Below are 18,597 nucleotides of genomic sequence, written 5' to 3'. Positions count from 1 at the left end.
CAGGTAGCTTTAAACATAAAACATGCACCACCTGCTGGCCAAACTAGAGAAATACACTTCATGAAATGTTCTTAAAATTAATATGCTGGAAAGTTCACCATTTCGCCACACTATTGAAGGCAGCTTGATCTTTGGTCAGGGTGCCAGTTTGCAGACAAGACACTTGCTAGCATGGTTCTTTCTAATACCAACTGCTTTGATACTAGCTTATTGAGAAGTGTGCTTGCAGCAAGTGGTGCTTTGAGCAAGCTATTCCAGCTTCCTGTTTCTCATAGGCCTAACATGGTATAGCAGAGGCTGGATTTTTGGATCTAAGTAAGTCCTCTATTAGCCCTCCATAGTAGCATAGTAAATGTCAGCAGATAAAGATCTGCATGGTTCATCCAGTCTGCCAACAAGATGGCCAGAGTTAATCTTGCATTCTGTGCAGGTTCAAATTCTTCATTATTAAACACTGGCATACTAAAATATAATTCTCCCTGCATATTTCTCTTGTTTTGAACTGAGGGGCAGTTGAGTGAAATTAGTTTATTCTATTTTTGGACTGTTCTATTTTAGAAGAATGGAGCAGACATAAACCTGGAAACATCCTGGAGAGCGTAATTAAAAACAAACCAACAACCAAAAACAAAAAAAAAAAAACCCTTTTACTTAAGCATCTGCAAAACAGTGTAATGCAAAACATATGAACTATTCTCTGAGGACAAGCAGGCCAGTTGTATTCTCACGTGTGGGTGATCTGACGGAGCCTGGTGCGGACGCTGCCTACCACCAATTAGCTTAAAGTTCTAGCAGCATCTCACTTCGCTTGTGTGGGTGCAATGACGATTCCTATTTGACAGTCTTCTAGATCTCTTTGCAAGGTGCATATATTTTTGTCATGTTTATCTAGTACTCTGAATTTCTCAGGCCGCTCGACTCAGATTCTATCAAGTTGATTTGTTTATGAATTTCAGGGAACTGAGCATTAAAAGATTCAATTTCAGAACGTACCGTTTTGGTAGCTTCCATTTTTTTCAATCATAATGGTTTTAAAGGAGTGCATTTCCTATATAAGAAGATCCAGTTGAGAGTCTGAAGGTTAACACCATCATTTGTGGTGTGCTCGGCTCCGGTTTAGGCCTCTTACCACTCGGCAAAGCAAGTTGTTTTGTAACTGCTAAGCATGCCCCTCCCATGGCCACATTCCCTAGTAGGTGCATGTGCATGTTATAGAAAACTGTCTAATGGTGTAATGTAGGATCGTTATCACAGCTAAATTATCCGTCGCCTAGGTTCCCCAAACAGAACTATCTGCTAGCAAATTACTCTGTACTCGGTCTAGGGGAGGAAACCTTGGAACCTATACAGTTACTTCTGAGAGAGAAGAATGCGACTGGAAAAGCAAGATGGAATATATATTAGCTTTATTATAGATATATGAAAAAGATATACAAAATAAATCTCTGGCAAAACTTTGGCTGAATACAAAGTTATTGGCTGATAAAAATTACAACTATACTTCACACTACGAAACACTAATTCTTACTGGTTACCAGATAAAATTACACAACTGGTCAGGTTACACTATGTTACGAGGTAGTACAGTTATTAGCAGCTTATCTCCTGATCACGGTATGACTATACCCGGTCTCTTGCTCAGGTAATTACCACTCACTAAACCCAGACTAATAGGAAATAGATCACCATGTCTCTCACCAGGCTGACCTTCGTGGCAGTCTCTCGGGAGTTGCACGGGATACTTCCCAGACTCAAGCTGAGATTGCAGCGAGTCTTAGTCAGAGCTAGGACTGGAACTCTGCAGCAGACAGGGAGGGCACAGGTCACTCAGTGCAGGTACAGCTGAACCACAATACTTCCTCCAGATACACAGTTCATCAGATGAGGACCTTATCAGGTCACTCTGGTCTTCTTTCCACCTCCACCTTCTTCCAAGGATTCCTTGTTCCCGCTCTTCCCGTACCTCTCGGTCAGGTGACTCAGGAGCCCAATCTGGATCTTCCTCAGCTCACTGCATGGCAAGAAGAGTCCATTGTTCTTGACATTCAAGTTGTTACATTGTGGTATGCATTTTCTGTTTCTCCTCCCCCCCCCCCCCCCCCCTGGCTAGCTGGAGCCATGTCTCACTCCCTTTCAGCTTCTCAGGGAGATAAAAGGGGGGGGGGGAGGGGCGGCTGGTTTGCCCACAGAATGTCCTTGGATGTTACATGACTTGCTAGTGATTTTCCAGTAAGCTGAATTAGCTAAATCACTACTGTGCAGGTCATAGGGGACAGACGCCATCTTGATGTCATAGGATTATACAGGCCAAGACCAGCAAGGTGAGACACACAGGGAAATACCCCTACAGTAACTGCTGATTAGCACCAATTAAGGCCAATTTTATTAGGATTTATTTACCGCCTTTTTGAAGGCATTCACTCAAATTGTAGCCTATTGCTTATTAAACATCAATTATCAGCTTGTTATTAAATTAATTTACATGCACAACTGACCTTATTTTATAACATGCACATATAACTTTGCTAAGCATAAAGTTGAGCATGCAAGTTTATAGAATCCAGGAGAATGTGCATAAATTGTGATTCAGCCTGTGCCCCGCCCCAAACTCTGCCCCAGAGTACCTTCCTGTGGGTCACATAAATGTTTTTGCACATGTAACACTTGGGACCATTTTATGGAATGCATGAAATGTTCCTGATAAAATTACCCCACGATGACTAGGTTTCCTTTTTTTTTTTTATATGTAGATTTTTATTGATGACACTTAGACACAATACAGCAAATAAAGCAAACATCACATTAGGTTTCCTTTTAAAAATTTTTCAAGTACTAATTTTTTTGAGGGCATATTTTTCTTTTGATACTGATGTTATTTGTCTTTTTATTTAAATAGATCAGCTTGAGCGTGTTTTCTTGCGCCTTGGACATGCGGAAACAGATGAGCAGTTACAGGATATCATATCCAAATTCCTTCCTCCTGTTTTATTAAAACTTTCAAGCACACAGGAAGGAGTGCGGAAAAAGGTAAGTCTATTTCTTCCTCCTGTTCTAATTCAAGAAACTGTGAAGATTTCCCTGGCTTCTCTTTTCCTAAATTTGTTCATTTTAATTCTTCACTAATACTTTTGCTTCAGTATATTTTACATTCACTATTAGCAGTCAGTTGGCAACAGAGGTTTTTTTTTTAAATTCTTGTAAGCTAGCTCAGACTGAGGCTCATTTTCAAAGTACTTAGACTTGCAAAGTTTCATAGGTTACTATGGAAGTATGTGCTTTGAAAATGAGCACACATATATGGATAAAAAATATTCATGATTAGCAGAGGTATTTCCAAGGGCAGAGTTGGGACATGGTTTGAACTTGTGCGTACATTTTTGGAAAGAGGTACATGTAGTTTGGTGAGGTGATTTTCAAAGCGAAAGTATGCACACCTATACTGAAATGTAGGTATGCATAGCAATGTGACATACAGGTCTTCATCTACATATACATAACGTTTATGCAGTTAAAATTTTTAAAATTACCTTCTATGTGAGGGTAAATACCAAATGAGTGAACGAGTACCCAGCTGAGGTGTTGCCTGTTTTGGGTAGATGATGAGAATTTACAGTATATGCCCAACTTCTCTCCTTCTCTCTTCCTCGTGTCTTCTTTTACCTGACTTTTGAAAAACTTGGGGATAAATATGGAGGGCAACAGTAGACTAACTTCCTTAGCACAGGCAGTAGATGAATCCAGTAACTGGTCGGTTGTGTTCATCTACCAGCAAGTGGCGATAGAGATGTAGTGAGTGATACTGGACGACCAGACCCTCCAAGAGCTAGTATATCTCTATCTCCAGCAGGTGGTGAACAGCTTCTCACCAGCTCCTGGATTCTTCAGTTTTTCTAGGGCTACTCCTGGGCTTCACTCTAGCCAGTTTGAGTCTGGGGGTGACTGGTTTTGCTTGCAGCCATCTTTGTAGGCATAACTGGTGTGCTGAGTCCCTGCTTCACCCCATGTCCCCTTGCCTTCCGGTCCCTTAGCTGACTTCCCTTCCTCACCCTCCTTCCCCCCCCCCTCAAAAAAAAAAAAAATAAAAAGGGAGAGAGAACAGGCTTTTTTTGTTTTCTCGGTGCTGCTAGAGCATGAAAAAAATATCTACAGAGGAACAGGACGCACTGGGCATTTTCCATAGCGTCCCACAGATCAATCCAGAGACTTGTGGGTTATGTCCCTCTACCAGCAGGTGGAGATAGAGAGAACTTCAGATGTTTACTATATGTGGTCATGTGCAGTCACATTAACTTCAGTATTCTCTCTATCTAGCAGGTGGATGGTCATATCTGTGCAGCTCTGGATTGATTGGCTCCTGGCCTGGTCCCCTGGGTCTCGTTGAGCTTCTGGGGTCTGAGGTGTCCCGGTCCTGGCACTTGGGTGCACACCTGGTGGTGCCAGGTCCCTCCCCCTTCAACCCCTTCTCGTTGCCTGACTGGGGTTTGTGGTTCTCACTCTCCTGACTTTAAAAGGAGTCTGAGGTTTTTGCTTTTACTCGTTCTACACCGCTTAGGATTTTGTAGACCTCAGTTGTATCTTCCCTCATCCATCTCTTTTCCAAGCTGAAGAGCCCCAACTTCTTTAGCTTTTCTTCATACGAGAGGTCGCTCTTCTTTGAACCTTTTTTCTAATTCCGCTATATCTTTTTTGAGATATGGCGAACAGAACTGAAATCAATACTCAAGGTGCAGATGCACTATGGAGCGATGCAAAGGCATTATAGTATTTTTGGTCTTATTCACCATATTTTTGGTCTTATTCACCATCCGTTTCCTAATAATTCCTAGCATCCTGTTTGCTTTTTTGATCGCTGCCGCACACTGAGCAGAACATTTCAGCATATTATCTACTACAACGACACCCAGATCTTTTTCTTGAGTGCTGACCCCCAAGTTGGACCGTAGCATCAGGTAACTAGATTCTGATTATTCTTTCCAATGTGCATGCATCACCTTGCATTTGTCCACATTAAATTTCATCTGCCATTTGGATTCCTAGTCTTCCAATTTCCTAAGGTCTTCCTGCAATATTTCACGGTCTGCACATTCTTTAACAGCTTTGAATAGTTTTGTATCATCTGCAGGTTTAATCACCTCACTCGTCGTTCCGATTTCCATATCATTTATAAATATGTTAAATAGCACCAGTCCCAGTACAGATCCCTGCGGCACTCCATTGTTCACCCTCCTCCATTGAGAGAAATGACCATTTAACCCTACCCTCTGTTTTCTGTCTAATAATTAATTCCTAATCCACACCAGAACCTTGCCTCCTATCCCATGACTCTTTAATTTTCTCAGGAGTCTCTCATGAGGTAAGTCTATCAAGAGCTTTCTGAAAATCTAGATACATTACATGAACTGGCTTACCTTTATCCACATGTTTATTCATGCCGTCAAAGAAATGAAGCAAATTGGTGAGGCAAGACTTCCCTTGGCTGAACCCGTGCTGACTCTGTCCCGTTAAACCATGTTTGTCTACATGTTCTGTAATTTTATTCTTCATAATAGTTTCCACTATTTTGCCTGGCACCGATGTCAGGCTTACTGGTCTATAATTTCCTGGATCACCCCTAGAGCCCTTTTTAAAAATCGATGTCACATTGGCCACCCTCCAATCTTCAGGTACTATGAACAATTTTAACGACAGGTTACATATTACTAACAGCAGATCAGTAATTTCATGCTTGAGGTCTTGGAGTACCCTTGGATGTATGCCATCCGGTCTAGGTGATTTACTATTCTTTAATTTGTCAGTTTGGCTCAGTATATCTTCTAGGTTCACTGAGATTTCTTTCAGTTCCTCTGCATCATCACCTTTGAAAACTATTTGCAGTACAGGCAGATCTCTTTCATCTTCTTCTGTAAAGACGTAAGCAAAGAATTCATTCAGTTTCTCTGCTACGGCCTTGTCCTCCCTGAACATCCCTTTTCCTCCTTCGTGATCTAACAGTCCCACAGATTCCCTCGCAGACTTTACTACTACTACTACTTAACATTTCTAAAGCGCTACTAGGGTTACGCAGCGCTGTACAACTTAACACAGAAGGACAGTCCCTGCTCAAAGAGCTTACAATCTAAAGGACAAAGGACTTTCTGCTTCTGATGTACCTGAAAAAGTTGTTACTGTGTGTTTTAGCCTCTGTGGCTAGTTTCTCTTCATTTTCTCTTTTAGCCTTCTTTATCATTGCTTTGAATCTGACTTCCCAGTGTTTATGTTGCTTCTTATTTTCTTCATTTGGGTCCTTTTCCATTCTTTGAAGGGCAATCTTTTGGCTATAATAGCCTCTTTTACTTCACTTTTTAAACATGCTGGCTGATGTTTTCTCTTCTTTCCACCTTTACAAATACGTGGAATGCATCTGGACTGGGCTTTCAAGATGGTATTTTTGAATAACATCCATGCCTGATTTAGTGTCTTAACCTTTGCAACCAATCCTTTTTAGTTTCTTTTTAACCATTTCCTGATTTTATTATAGTCGCCCTTTCGAAAATTAAGTACAGCTGCAGTATATTTCCTTTGCGGGCTCATCCAGATAGCACCATCTCCTGCTCTCCCCCAGGCTGGTGCACACTGTATCTCCTTCTCACCTCTTTCCATACCACCACCATTAGCATACCTTCTTTTGTTTGCCTGCCTCCATTCCTCCACTGCTTTCCGATCTGCTGCTGTTCCCTGCCCCCTCCACTGCTTCCAGGGCCACCTCCATTCCCCCACTCCACATCTCTCTAGTTTGCTACTGCTCACTGAAAAACGAAACAGTAAGTACTGTGACATTCAGACTCCAGTGCGCTTCCAGGACCCTTTCGGTACTTCCCCCTCTGATGCGTTCAGACGTATGGTTTCAGAGAGGGCAGGACCAAAATGGTGTTGGAAGCATGCTGGAGTCTGAAAGGCCCCATGCTTATTGGTTTGTTCTTCGAGTAGTAGCAAACTTGTGAATATGCAAGGGATGGATGCAGCCGTGAAAGAGGTTGGATTAGAAACCAGTTCGAGAGTTCCTGCAAGAAGAATTTCCTGCTGCTGAAAGTGTCAGCTGAAAATGCTTTAAAACGGGCAAAAAAAGTCCCAGGTGCCGGGGCAAATTTCAAGTCGCCATGGTGACCTTGTGCCTGGGATCTGTCGAGCCCTGTATTAACTTTTCTACTAAAAATGTCTCAGTATGAATAAGGTTATTTTGAGCTCTGGTTGAGGGGGCTCTTTTAGCACAATGCAAATGGCATAAGAAGAAAGTGGGGGAAAAGACTTTGACATAGTTCCTGTTCTTAAAATCTTAATTTTGCAGAAACCTTACCTTGACTTCTGTGTTTAGTAATTTGCTATTTTCCAAACTGTAATAACATTTATCTGTGGACCACTGTTTGTCTAGCAGTTGTGTTCTCCCAACTCTCTTCCGCCTGGTTAAGGTTTCACAGTTAGGCAGAGTTCTGATATCTACTGTGATCGTGAAGAAAAATGTTTTCATTGCAGGCTCTGATTTTTGATGTACATTAGCTCTTGAGCCCATATCATCGCTCCTTCAGCTATACAAATGATGTTCTTTAAAAAATGCTCCACACAGGATTATATATCTCTGCCATGCAGGAAAGTGTGACTGTCTTTTTTTTTTAATTTGTCCTGTTTTCTCTTGTATGGGGCATACCCCCAAAAGTCACAATGTTTGAGTTAGTGCAATTAAATGCCAACTGTTTTCCTTCCAGGTCATGGAGCTGCTGGTCCATCTGAACAAACGGATCAAAAGTCGTCCAAAAATACAGCTACCAGTAGAGACTCTGCTGGTGCAGTACCAGGACCCGGCTGCAGTGTCATTTGTTACTGTGAGTAGTGCTCTGCTAGAAAGCAGCAGATGTTGCATAAGGCTGTTTTTAGTTTAACTCTTTTCTTTAATGACTTAGGTCACCTGGACCTGTAACACTCAAGGATTTTAAACAAAAGTTTGTATGTTATTTTGGTCCAGTGTAATCAAGCCATGCCCAGAGTGTCTGTAGTGACAAATTAGCTATTCATTGCTGAATCTGTGTGTTCATACATTCAAAGTCTGGAATGGAGTAGGAGTGGGGGTGGGTTGATGCAGCCTGTTTGCCCTAACAGCCTGAAGATTGAAAGCCAAAGGCAGGAATATGAGTGATGCATTTGACAGCTCTGAACTCTCATCATTGGATCCTCCCTCCCTCCCTCCCTCACCTTAATATGACTGATATTTCTTTTAAATGTTTTATATGCTGAGACTCACCACACCATCTCCAGTTTCCCAGCTTGCTTCTGTTTTGTCTTCTAATAGTGCAAACCATGCGAAATTAGAGTTCTTAGAATTTTAAGGGTTTAACATTCATTTTCAGATTGTCAAGAGTGAGTTGCAATTTTTTTTCAGGCTGAGCCAGTTTTATGAATCGGCTACAGCACTGTATCCTGCCTGGTAAGATGTGGGCACTTTGTGAAATTATGCAGATGGAAAGAGGATGATTACCAGTACAGAGTGGTATCCCCTCCTGACTTAAGAGTAGTACAGAAAGCTTGTCTTGAGACTTACCAGCCAGAGAAATGAGGATCACACAAGACTGTTACACTAGGAAGGAGGGAATAAAACCAGAGCATTTTTTTCAAAAGAGATAAATGTACATATGTATGTGTATATTGTAGCAACGCCTCTGCTCTGGACAATTTGTCCTTCTGATCAGACCTTAGATCAAGTACTCTGCTCACTTCAGAAATCAAATTGTTCCACTTCCAACTTGGCATAACGGTCTCTATTGTACAGTCCCAGCACACTCTCTTGCTTTCTGATTACCACCTGTTAAAAACATATAGAAGCAAGCAAAGCAGTTTCTTTCCCCAGCCAGTATTAATTATTGCTGCTGTTCAGTTTCTGCAAATTCTAGCTTTTCTTAAAGTTTAGATACAGAATACCTAACGAGTTCTGCCCTCCTGTGATCTCGGCTTCCTTTTATTTACAATCAGTTTTTTCAATTCATTTATCCACTAGTTCATCTGGAGAATACCAGTCAACCTCCTGCTGACAAAGGTCTGACCTTAGTTGCTTCTTACTTTCTTGATCGGTTTGACCCTGATTCTGATCCTCCCCACTCCTCCTGCTACGCCGTCTGGATTAGTATGCTGACCTTTTATGTTCCTGTAGCCAGTGATTGGAGACTCTGCCCTCCCTACTCTTAGTCTCTTATCCCAGAGCCCCTTGCCTCTTCTGTAGTTTTCCCCAGTGATTTTTCCCTTCAACAGTATTACACTGTAATAGTTTATAATTTTACATATAGGTGGGTCTGGGATGGGTGACTTGGCATACTGCTCCCAAAGACTAAGTGGAGGTCACTGGCCCTGTAAAATATGGGACAGAATCATGCAGTAAAACCTCCAGAGGTGACAGAATGAAATGTGTGAGAACTTCTCCCTCTAGTATACTAGGATGACAGAATATATTACAATAAATATAATTTCAGAATTCATTACTGTTGGCAGGATGTCCAGTAAGAAGATTAAAGGAGGAACTAAAGTAAGGTCTGAAGAGCTTTCCTCCTCATAATGAAAGACAGTCAAGTTATATGCTCAGGTGTCACATTTCTGGGTTTTGGACTGTGTGGAAGGTGTAAGGATCGGTGCCAGGTGATGATGATAATAGCTATTGCCAATTTACATTTGAAGTACAGGAGACTTGGAGAACCTGGTCAAGGATCAGCCTCAAAACATACATCTTAGGATATACCCTGTCAGTGCTCTAACCCAGTGTTTCCCAGTCCTGACCTGGAGGCATATTGAACAAGTCTACTTTTAGGTATGTCTGTAGCGACAAAGCATATAGTGTCATGAGTAGTCATTATGGATATGTTGACAGATTAATTTGCGGTTCTTCTAGGCTCAGGTTAGGAAATGCTGTAAGTAATTACTGGACTTCATGACTTAATGGCAATTTTATCTCCTTAAGCATACTGTAGGTCCTCTCTAATTCAGAGATCCTGCAGTTTAACATTCTGCACACATGCCATAACTTGTGGCATATTGTTTTATGAAATTTTTTTTGGTTTGTTTGCTAACCTCTATTGAAAACAAATGTCTTTTTCTCTCTTTTTTTTTTTTTAAAGAATTTTACTATAATTTATATAAAGATGGGTTACCCTCGTTTGCCAGTAGAAAAGCAATGCGAGCTGGCTCCTACACTCCTCACAGCAATGGAAGGCAGACCTCAGCCGCAGCAAGACAGGTATGGTTAACTTAAGTACCTTACAGGTAAATGGAATGAACTTGTGTATGTTTTTCTCCATAGTAGTTAGATACATCTACTGTATTGTGAGAAAGAAGGTTAGTCTGCTTGTTGTATTTGTGATTTTGTCAATACAGTCATCTTGTATGTAAATAAAACCAGGAAAAATTTCTTACCTGATAATTTTCTTTCCTTTAGTCCTACTAGTCTAGTCCAGAACTTGCGGGCTGTTTCCGTTGACCAGCAAATGTGGAACGTAGTTCTGCATGATTCGCCCCTAAAGAGCACTGTGCAGCTGTAGAACACTCAGTATTTCAAATGACAAAGCAGTAGAGCTCATATGCATGATTATGGCATCTAGTCTGATCTATGTATAACACATACCAAAGAAAGCCTTATTGATCTCTGCTAGCATACAGCTCTCCAATTGAAGCAAGAGTAATTGTAGTCCACTGACACCCAGTTGAACAACTGAGGCAGGAACTATAGCATCTAGTAACATACGGTTTTGTAACTGAAGCAGGAGCTATAGAACTCCATTGATAAAGCCCATAATCTGCTATTAAGATAGATATGGGGAAAACACTACTTAATCCCTGAAATTGGTAGCATTAAATCTTCATATTCTTTGGGATTCTGCCAGGTACTTGTAACCTGGATTGGCCACTTTTGGAAGCAGATGGACCAACAGTCTGACCCAGTATGGCTATTACGTTCTTAAGATTGCCTTAGACAAAAAAGAAAACTAGTTAGAAGACTTGTACAAAAATTCAGAATTCCTCTTGAAGAGCAAGTTGACTGAACTTGTGGGAGGAAATGGAAGAATATAATGCCCCAAAAGGACTCATGATGTTCCTAAGACAATGAAGCAGGAATGACAGGAGCACCCTAGAAACACACTGTAAAGTAAAATTGTAAAGCCCCAAATGAGATGAGACTCTTGGAACTAGGAGAGGAAACAATAACCTACTAGTTTACCACCAGCTGATTTCCACCGCGAGCTAAAAACACTACCACAGCTTAGTAAGAGACCCCCTTAGTTTTCAGTTTGTTAACACCAAGACGTCCTTAAGAATATAATGGGTGTCTCGGCGTTTACTGTTAGCTGATTTCTACTGCGAGCTAAAAATGCTACCATGGCTTAGTAGAAGACACCCCTAAGTTAGTAGCCAGTCATGATCTTGGAATCTTCAGACATAAAGGTATTCAAAGAAGTATGGAATACGTTGGTTCTAAGTGCTACTAGATTGAAGCAGAAGAACTAGATTGACTTCCCATCTGGGCATCAGTTACACAATTACAGTGTTAAAAAGCAGAGGAGAAAATGAATGGTGAATGTGAAATATTTTCTTGATTGATCACCTGATACATGAGCGCAAGGCAAGTGTGACAACTGTTTCACTAAAGAAAAACGAAAACTAGAGGCTGGCCGAAACCGGCAATGTTTTTGTTTTGACCGAAAATGACAGTGCATTTTCAACTGAAACTTAACCCCCCCCCCCGCCTAACCCCAACAAAAAGCACCACTCTCTCATCACCCGTAGGCCCTCTTTGGGCCTACCTTAAAGTCCTGTTGGTCTATAGTGACTCCAGTTGCTCCTGCCCATGCTAGCTCTACATTCAAAATCGCTGCTGTATCCTTCCTTGAATCCCAGGCAATACTGAGATACTGCGTCACAGGTGGCAGTGAGAAATTGGAGCACAGCTGGCACTGAGAAACGGGAGTGGCACTGATTTTTTGAGGAAAAAGCGCAGCTTAATCTATGAGATGAAGCACTGCTGTATCGGTGAGATTAAACACAGTTGATTTATGAGAAACTGAAAAAACTCAGCTACTTGAGACTGAAGCACAGATGAAGCTGACGAGGAGAAAATATCTGAGTCTGTTTCACAAATAATATGTGAAACTAAAGTCCAATCCAGATGAAAGTTGAAAACATAGCTTAGTTCTGCAGTTTGAAGTGGGTAGAATGGAGTGCCGCAGAGATGTCAAAGGTGAATGTATATGAAGCTTTAAAGGTGGAAAAACAAAAGATGCTCCTCCATTCAATACAGCTAATAGTTTCAGGAGAGATGAAACCTGAAGGAGAAAATGGCTGAACGCAATGCAGCTGAGACTTCGAAATCACCTTGTGCTTCTGAGGGAAACTTGGCAACGGCAGATACTCCCCCCCAGAAAGAACTGTTGGAACTAGGAAAGGCAAAACCTATTTGTAGCAAAAGTACCTATCACTGTGAAAATGTTCCTGTTCATTGCCAGAAATAAATAACAGAAAGAGAAAGCAGTAAGTTGAAACTTAAGGGACAGAACAAGATCTTCACTTAAAGGAGATGAAATTCCCACTGAATACAAGGAAGACCTCCGGACTTTTAACAAGGCTCCCCATAGCTGAGTGTTGCTGGTTAAACTCTGCAGATGACTCTTTGAGTGCTTATAAAGGAGAAAAGAGAAACGTGGACTAGCAGGGAAAATTAAATAATTGAAAACTGAGCGTTCTACAGTTGCATGGTGCATTTTAAGGGGCGGAAATACTTTTTTCTCTGTCTCCATCTACTTGTCAATGAACATAACATAACCCAAACGTTCTGGACTAGTCTGGTATTAACACTAAGGAAAAATGTTTAGGGTTAGGATAGTAAAACATTGAAACTGAATTCATATGACTTTGAAAGAGTTGAAGCAATTTATGGATCACTGCACCAAGCCTTTAAGACTTGAGTACCTATTTTTGATTCAAGCCCTTATTTATTTTTTTATTTTTATTTTTTTGGGGAGATGGGAATGGTGAGATTTGATTCACTTCAATGTAACAGCAGTGAAGTTAATTTTTTCACCCTACTGGCTTGAATAGAAAACTTGAATGGAATATTTTATTTTCATTGATATTGATGAAATCATGATGGAAAAAGTTCCATTGGAAAATTATTTTTCTGACTTAACACATGGTTAGGCACTAGAACTCATTGCCAGATGATGTGGTGGCATATCTGGATTTTTAAAAAGGCTTGGATAAATTCTTGGAGGAAGTCCATAAACTGTTAAGGCAGACCTGGGGAAAGCTGTAGGTAAGTAGCATAGAATCTGTCTACTTCTGGGATCCTGCCAGGTACTTGTGACCTGAATTGGCCACTCCTGGAAACAGGATACTGGGCTTTGCTGGGTGTATTGTCTGACCTAGTATGGCAAATCTTATTAGGGTCCATTTTTACACCTTTGTCTGTAAAGTTCAAAACTAGGGGACACTCCCTGAGGTTACATAGTAACACATTTAAAACAAATAGGAGAAATTATTTTTTCTCTCAAGGTTATAGTTAAGCTCTGGAACAATCTGCTGAAGCAAGTGGTAAAAGCAGTTAATGTCACCAAGGAAAAGTTCATAAACCTTTTTGTATATCTGGGGAAAGCCACTGCTTATCTGTGAGGTTAAGTAGCATCGAATTTTGCTACTTTATAGGGCTGTACCAGGTTCTTGTGACCTGGATTGACCACTGTTGGAAACAGGTTATTGAGGTAGAAAGACCTTAGATCTGACACAGTAGGGCAACTGTTTTTTGTTTGTATGTTTATGATGTTATTTCTTAACAAGAATTTGCTGCCTGATTGTAGAACTGTTTAGTTTAGTGGTGGTGTTGCTTTTGTATTACTGTAATGTCTTTTATGTGATTTTATTTTTTCCCCTTTGTATGAGCTGTAAGTAGTTGCAGCCAGGGGTGTAGCTACATGGGGCCACGGGGGCCTGGGCCCCTGTAGACTTGGTCCTCGACACCCCCCCTCCGCCGTTGCCGTGGGCTACCTTTGCTGGTGGGGGACTCCAACCCCCGCCAGCCAAGGTCCTCTTGCTTCCCGCGGAAGGCTTCGTTCTGTTTCTGGCGTGACTCACAGAAACAGGATGAAGCCTCGTTCTGTTTCAGTGAGTCTGACGTCCTGCACGTACAACGTGCAGGACGTCAGAAACAGAATGAAGCCTTGCGCGAGAAGCAAGAGGACCTCGGCTGGCGGGGAGTGGGGTCCCTTGCCAGCAAAGGTAGGCAACGACGGTGGCGGCGGCGGGAGAGGGTTGGTGGCGGAAGGGGGGGTCGAGAGGGTTGTCGGCTGGGGGGGCAAAGTTGGTGGCGGTGCCGGGGGGGGGGGGGCTAAAATATGCTCCCTCACCTGAGCTCTGGACCCCCCTTCCGCCGAAGTCTGGCTACGCCCCTGGTTGCAACATATTCAAAATGCAGCAGCATATATTGTAGCCAGTATGAGTTTTCAGGACCTACATCGACGTTGGGAGCGAAGGTAATGGCTGAGGAACGACCAACTTCGTCTGACCCGGCCCCGAGGAGATGTGAGGAGTCTCGATGACTGGCGTTGAGTGAAGGCGAAGAAGCACAGTTATCGTTCTCCTTCGACAAACGGTGCCGGGAGCTCCAGGCAGTCGAGAGTCGACACCCAATAAGCGTCGGCGCTGAGAGGATCACTCCCCCTCGATACAGGAGGTGCCGATGCATCAGTCTCCTAGCAGCCTGGTACCTGCTCCCGAGCCTCCACAGATTCTGACACCACCTGTTCCACCGACCCTGCAGCCTTCTCCGATGGCGGCTCTCGACGAGCGCATCCGGGCCTTGTTTTAGGAATGTCTGGAGGGACTGCTACATCAGTCAGCAAGTCGGGTGTGCTTGTACTGTCTGCTTCAGTGGTGTCTGGCCCTTCTCCTGCGGTGAGGTCCCCGACCGCAATACCGCCTGCGGCATCAGCGTCGGCTGCCATCCAGGTTGACTCCCCTTCGATGTCAGTGGAGGGAGCTTTGCCGCAGTCTGAGTGGGCGTCAGCCTCTTGACATCAACATTGCCATTGAGTACATCGTTCCTCAGCGTCGAGGCAGGTCCAGTGTTGAAGCACCTTAGCAGAGGTCTTATCTGATACTGAGCAGGAGTGTTCGTGGGAGCCAAGGAAGATCCCAGGTACTTTTCTTCTGATGAGTCCTATGGGATTACCTCTGAACCTTCCCCTCCACCAGAGAGGAGACTATCTCCACTGGAGAGTCTATCCTTTTCCTCTTTCGTCCGGGAAATGGCTACGGCTATTCCCTTCCCTGTGGAGGTTGAGGATGAGCCCAGGACTGAGCTGCTCGAAGTCCTGCACTATTCTTCGCCATCTAAAGAGGCTGTGACAGTCCCTCTGCATAAGGTACTGAAGGAAGTCCTTATTTGAAACTGGTCGGTCCCTCTGTCTGGTCCTGTGGTCCCGAAGAAAGCTGAATCCCAGTATCAGATCCACGGTGAACCTGGATTGATGAGGTCTCAGTTACCCCACAATTCTATGGTGGTGGATTCCGCCCTCGAGAGCCAGGAGTACTAGAGACTATGCTTCAGCGCTCCCAGGCAGAGAAGCTAGGTTTCTTGATTCTTTTGGGAGGAAGACGTATCGGGCCGCTATGCTCGCTGCCAAGATTCAATCATACCAGCTCTTCACAAGCGTTCACTTGCAGGACTCGATAAGGCAACTGTCTAGCTTGGTTGAGATACTCCCTCCGGAGCAATCTGAGCCTTTTCACCAGGTGGTCAGGCAGCAGAAGGCGTGTCGAAAATTCCTGGCCAGGGGTACTTTCGACACTTTTGATGTAGCATCCAGAATCGCTGCACAAGGTATAGTGATGCGTAGACTCTTATGGCTGCATGTCTCTGACCTGGATCATTTTGTCCAGCAGCGAATGGCGGATGTTCCTTGCCGGAGGGTTCTTGTTGATCAGATCAAGAAGCGTAATGATGCTATGGATTCTCTCTCCTACCGGGCGTCTTCTGCTACTACCTCCTAATCTAGAAGGTATTTTGGGGGGAAGAGGAGTGTTCCCTATTCCTATCCTAGGTATAGGTACACTCCTGCTTCTCGGCAGCCTGCCCAGGCTCAGTCCCAGCGCGCTCGTTCTCGTCAACAGCGTGCATTTAAGGCTCGTGCTGCTCCCCAGCAAAAGCAGGGAACAGGCTTTTGACTGGCTCCAGTTAAGCATAGCCTCTGTAAAAGTGTCCGTACCAGACGCCTTGCCGGTTGGAGGGAGGTTAATATATTTTCACCAAAGGTGGCCTTTCATAACCTCAGACTGGTGGGCTCTTCAAAAAGTCAGTCAGGATACACCCTCAATCTGGAATTCAACCCTCCAAATTGCCCACCGGGTACTCATTCTTACAGTTCCCAGCACAAACAGGTACTTGCAGAGGAACTCTCCGCCCTTCTGAAGGCCCCTGCGGTCAAACCCGTTCCACCTGAGGGCCCTGAACAAATTTCTAGTCTGAGAAAAGTTCAGGATGGTTTCCCTGGGCACCCTACTTCCCATGATTCAAGAAAGCGATTGGCTATGCTCTCTGGACTTAAAGGATGCTTACACACACATCTCGATGCTCACAGGAAGTATCTTCGATTTCGGCTGGGAACACAGCACTTTCAGTACTGTGTACTGCCCTTTGGTCTGGCGTCTGCACCCAATGTATTCACAAATTGCGTAATGGTAGTCGCAGCGTTGCTAGGCAGACTGGGAGTGCATGTGTTCCCTTATCTCAACGATTGGCTGGTCAAGAGCACCTTGGAGGCAGGTGCTCTACCGTCCATGCGAATGACTATTCAGGTGCTAGAGTTCAAAAGATGGAATTCATTGGAGCTCTGTTGAACACGAAGACAGCTCGAGCCTATCTTCCCGAGGCAAGGGCAGACAACCTCCTGTCCCTGGTGTCCATAGTTTGAACGTCTCAACAGATCACAGCTCGGCAGATGTTGAGACTTCTGGGGCACATGGCCTCCACAGTTCATGTGACTCCCATGGCATGTTTACACATGAGATCAGCTCAATGGGCCCTAGCTTCTCAGTGGTGTCAAGCTGCAGGGGATCTAGAGTCTTGATCCCACTGTTCACCGACTTTTGGAATTCGCTTCAGTGGTGGACGATTCGATCCAATTTGACCTTGGAACGTCCATTCCAAATTCCTCAGCTTCAAAAAGTGCTGACGACGGATGCATCCCTCCTGGGGTGGGGAGCTATGTAGATAGACTTATCTCCCTTTTCAAAGGCTTATTATATTACAGCTAAAAATTTGCCTTTGGGTGAAGAGATGCCTTTAGGGCAGGTAATGATTTAACTCAAGATAGTTTGGATTTAACAGGGTTTTTGGAAAGTCCTGAAATTGAAATAGGTGAATTCTATGTTTTTATTTTTCCTCAAGATTGCGATCATATTTTTTTTTTTCAAGTTTAAGAATGTGGACTATATGGGACACAAGATCTGGACGTTTCCTGATCTTACCAAGTCTACAGAAGGAAGACATTCTTAACATTCAGACAATGGGTCCAGTCATTAGGAGGCACCTTTCAACTTTGATAGCTATGTAAATGTGTAGTTGTTCTAATATATATGAATTCTTTGATCCAGACCAATTGCCATTTATAATAGCAATTAAGTAATTTGAGTTTCCATGTTAGTTTCATGATGGGTGTTTTTTCAAAGGAGTTATTTTCTGGAGTGAATAGTTTCTTTTCTATTTGCTCTGTTGATTCAAGGGACATTACTTTTTGGTTCTCCCTTTACTTGTGGATTTAGTAGCACGTATTATTTGCCAAAAGTTTTATTACTGTTGTTTAAGTATTGTTTCTTAGGTGTGCTTGGCTTTCAAGTATTTTACTTTTGTTATTGGTAAATGCAAATAAAATTAAAAAAATAATGATCAACACCAACTTGGATATTTTTAATATTTTAGAAAATAATTTTTTTATTTTCTTTCAAAAGTCTTATGGGACTAAATTCTATAAATGACGCTGAAAAAAATAGTTCATAGAGCTATTCTATAAATGATGTTTAAAGTTAGGTGCCGTTTATAGAATAGCGCTTTGCACCAGGAACAGCGACTTTGTTTAGGCATGACCATTTGGTGTAAATCCCTGTACCTAAATTATATGCTGATCCCCTTTATTCTATAACAATGTGCATAAATTAAAGAAATGCCCCGATCCGCCCAACCCCCCCCCTCCACATGGCTGTGCCCTCGTCATGGACCCACACATAAATTTAATTAAATCCAGTTAGCACCAATAATTGTTAAAATCTCAATTGGTGCTAATTGACTCCTTCAGTTGCGCACACATTCAGATTTGCACATGCAGTTTTTAACAACTTTTTTAGAATTTTGAGGATAATGTAGTTCTAATCTAATATCTTTAGGAAGAATAGTTCAAATTTTTGCAGCTTGATAGAGAATCATTTAATTGAAAATGTGTTTGTAATTTCTTTCTAGTAAAAGGTAATTATTGATTGGATCCCATTCTGTGGTGATCTATTAGGTGGATAAAAAACAAAATAAAAGTTTCAATTTTGGAAAAAAAT

The 18,597-nt window shown here is 42.6% G+C and overlaps 1 protein-coding gene across 2 annotated transcripts in view; it reads left to right on the top strand.

The window, feature by feature from the left end:
• ECPAS (Ecm29 proteasome adaptor and scaffold) overlaps nt 1-18,597 on the top strand; it is a 318,939-nt gene that overhangs the window by 50,952 nt on the left and 249,390 nt on the right. For both annotated transcript variants that reach the window (XM_030193760.1, XM_030193758.1), the window contains exons 2-4: nt 2,897-3,027; nt 7,740-7,856; nt 10,131-10,249. In XM_030193760.1, coding sequence (XP_030049620.1) covers nt 2,897-3,027; nt 7,740-7,856; nt 10,131-10,249 — 367 coding nt within the window. The remainder of the gene's footprint in view (nt 1-2,896; nt 3,028-7,739; nt 7,857-10,130; nt 10,250-18,597) is intronic.

This window comes from Microcaecilia unicolor, chromosome 2 (assembly GCF_901765095.1).
Source record: "Microcaecilia unicolor chromosome 2, aMicUni1.1, whole genome shotgun sequence".
Classification (NCBI taxonomy): domain Eukaryota; kingdom Metazoa; phylum Chordata; class Amphibia; order Gymnophiona; family Siphonopidae; genus Microcaecilia; species Microcaecilia unicolor.
Note: the sequence above shows the minus strand (reverse complement) of the source record. Positions and strands in the feature narration are given on the sequence as shown.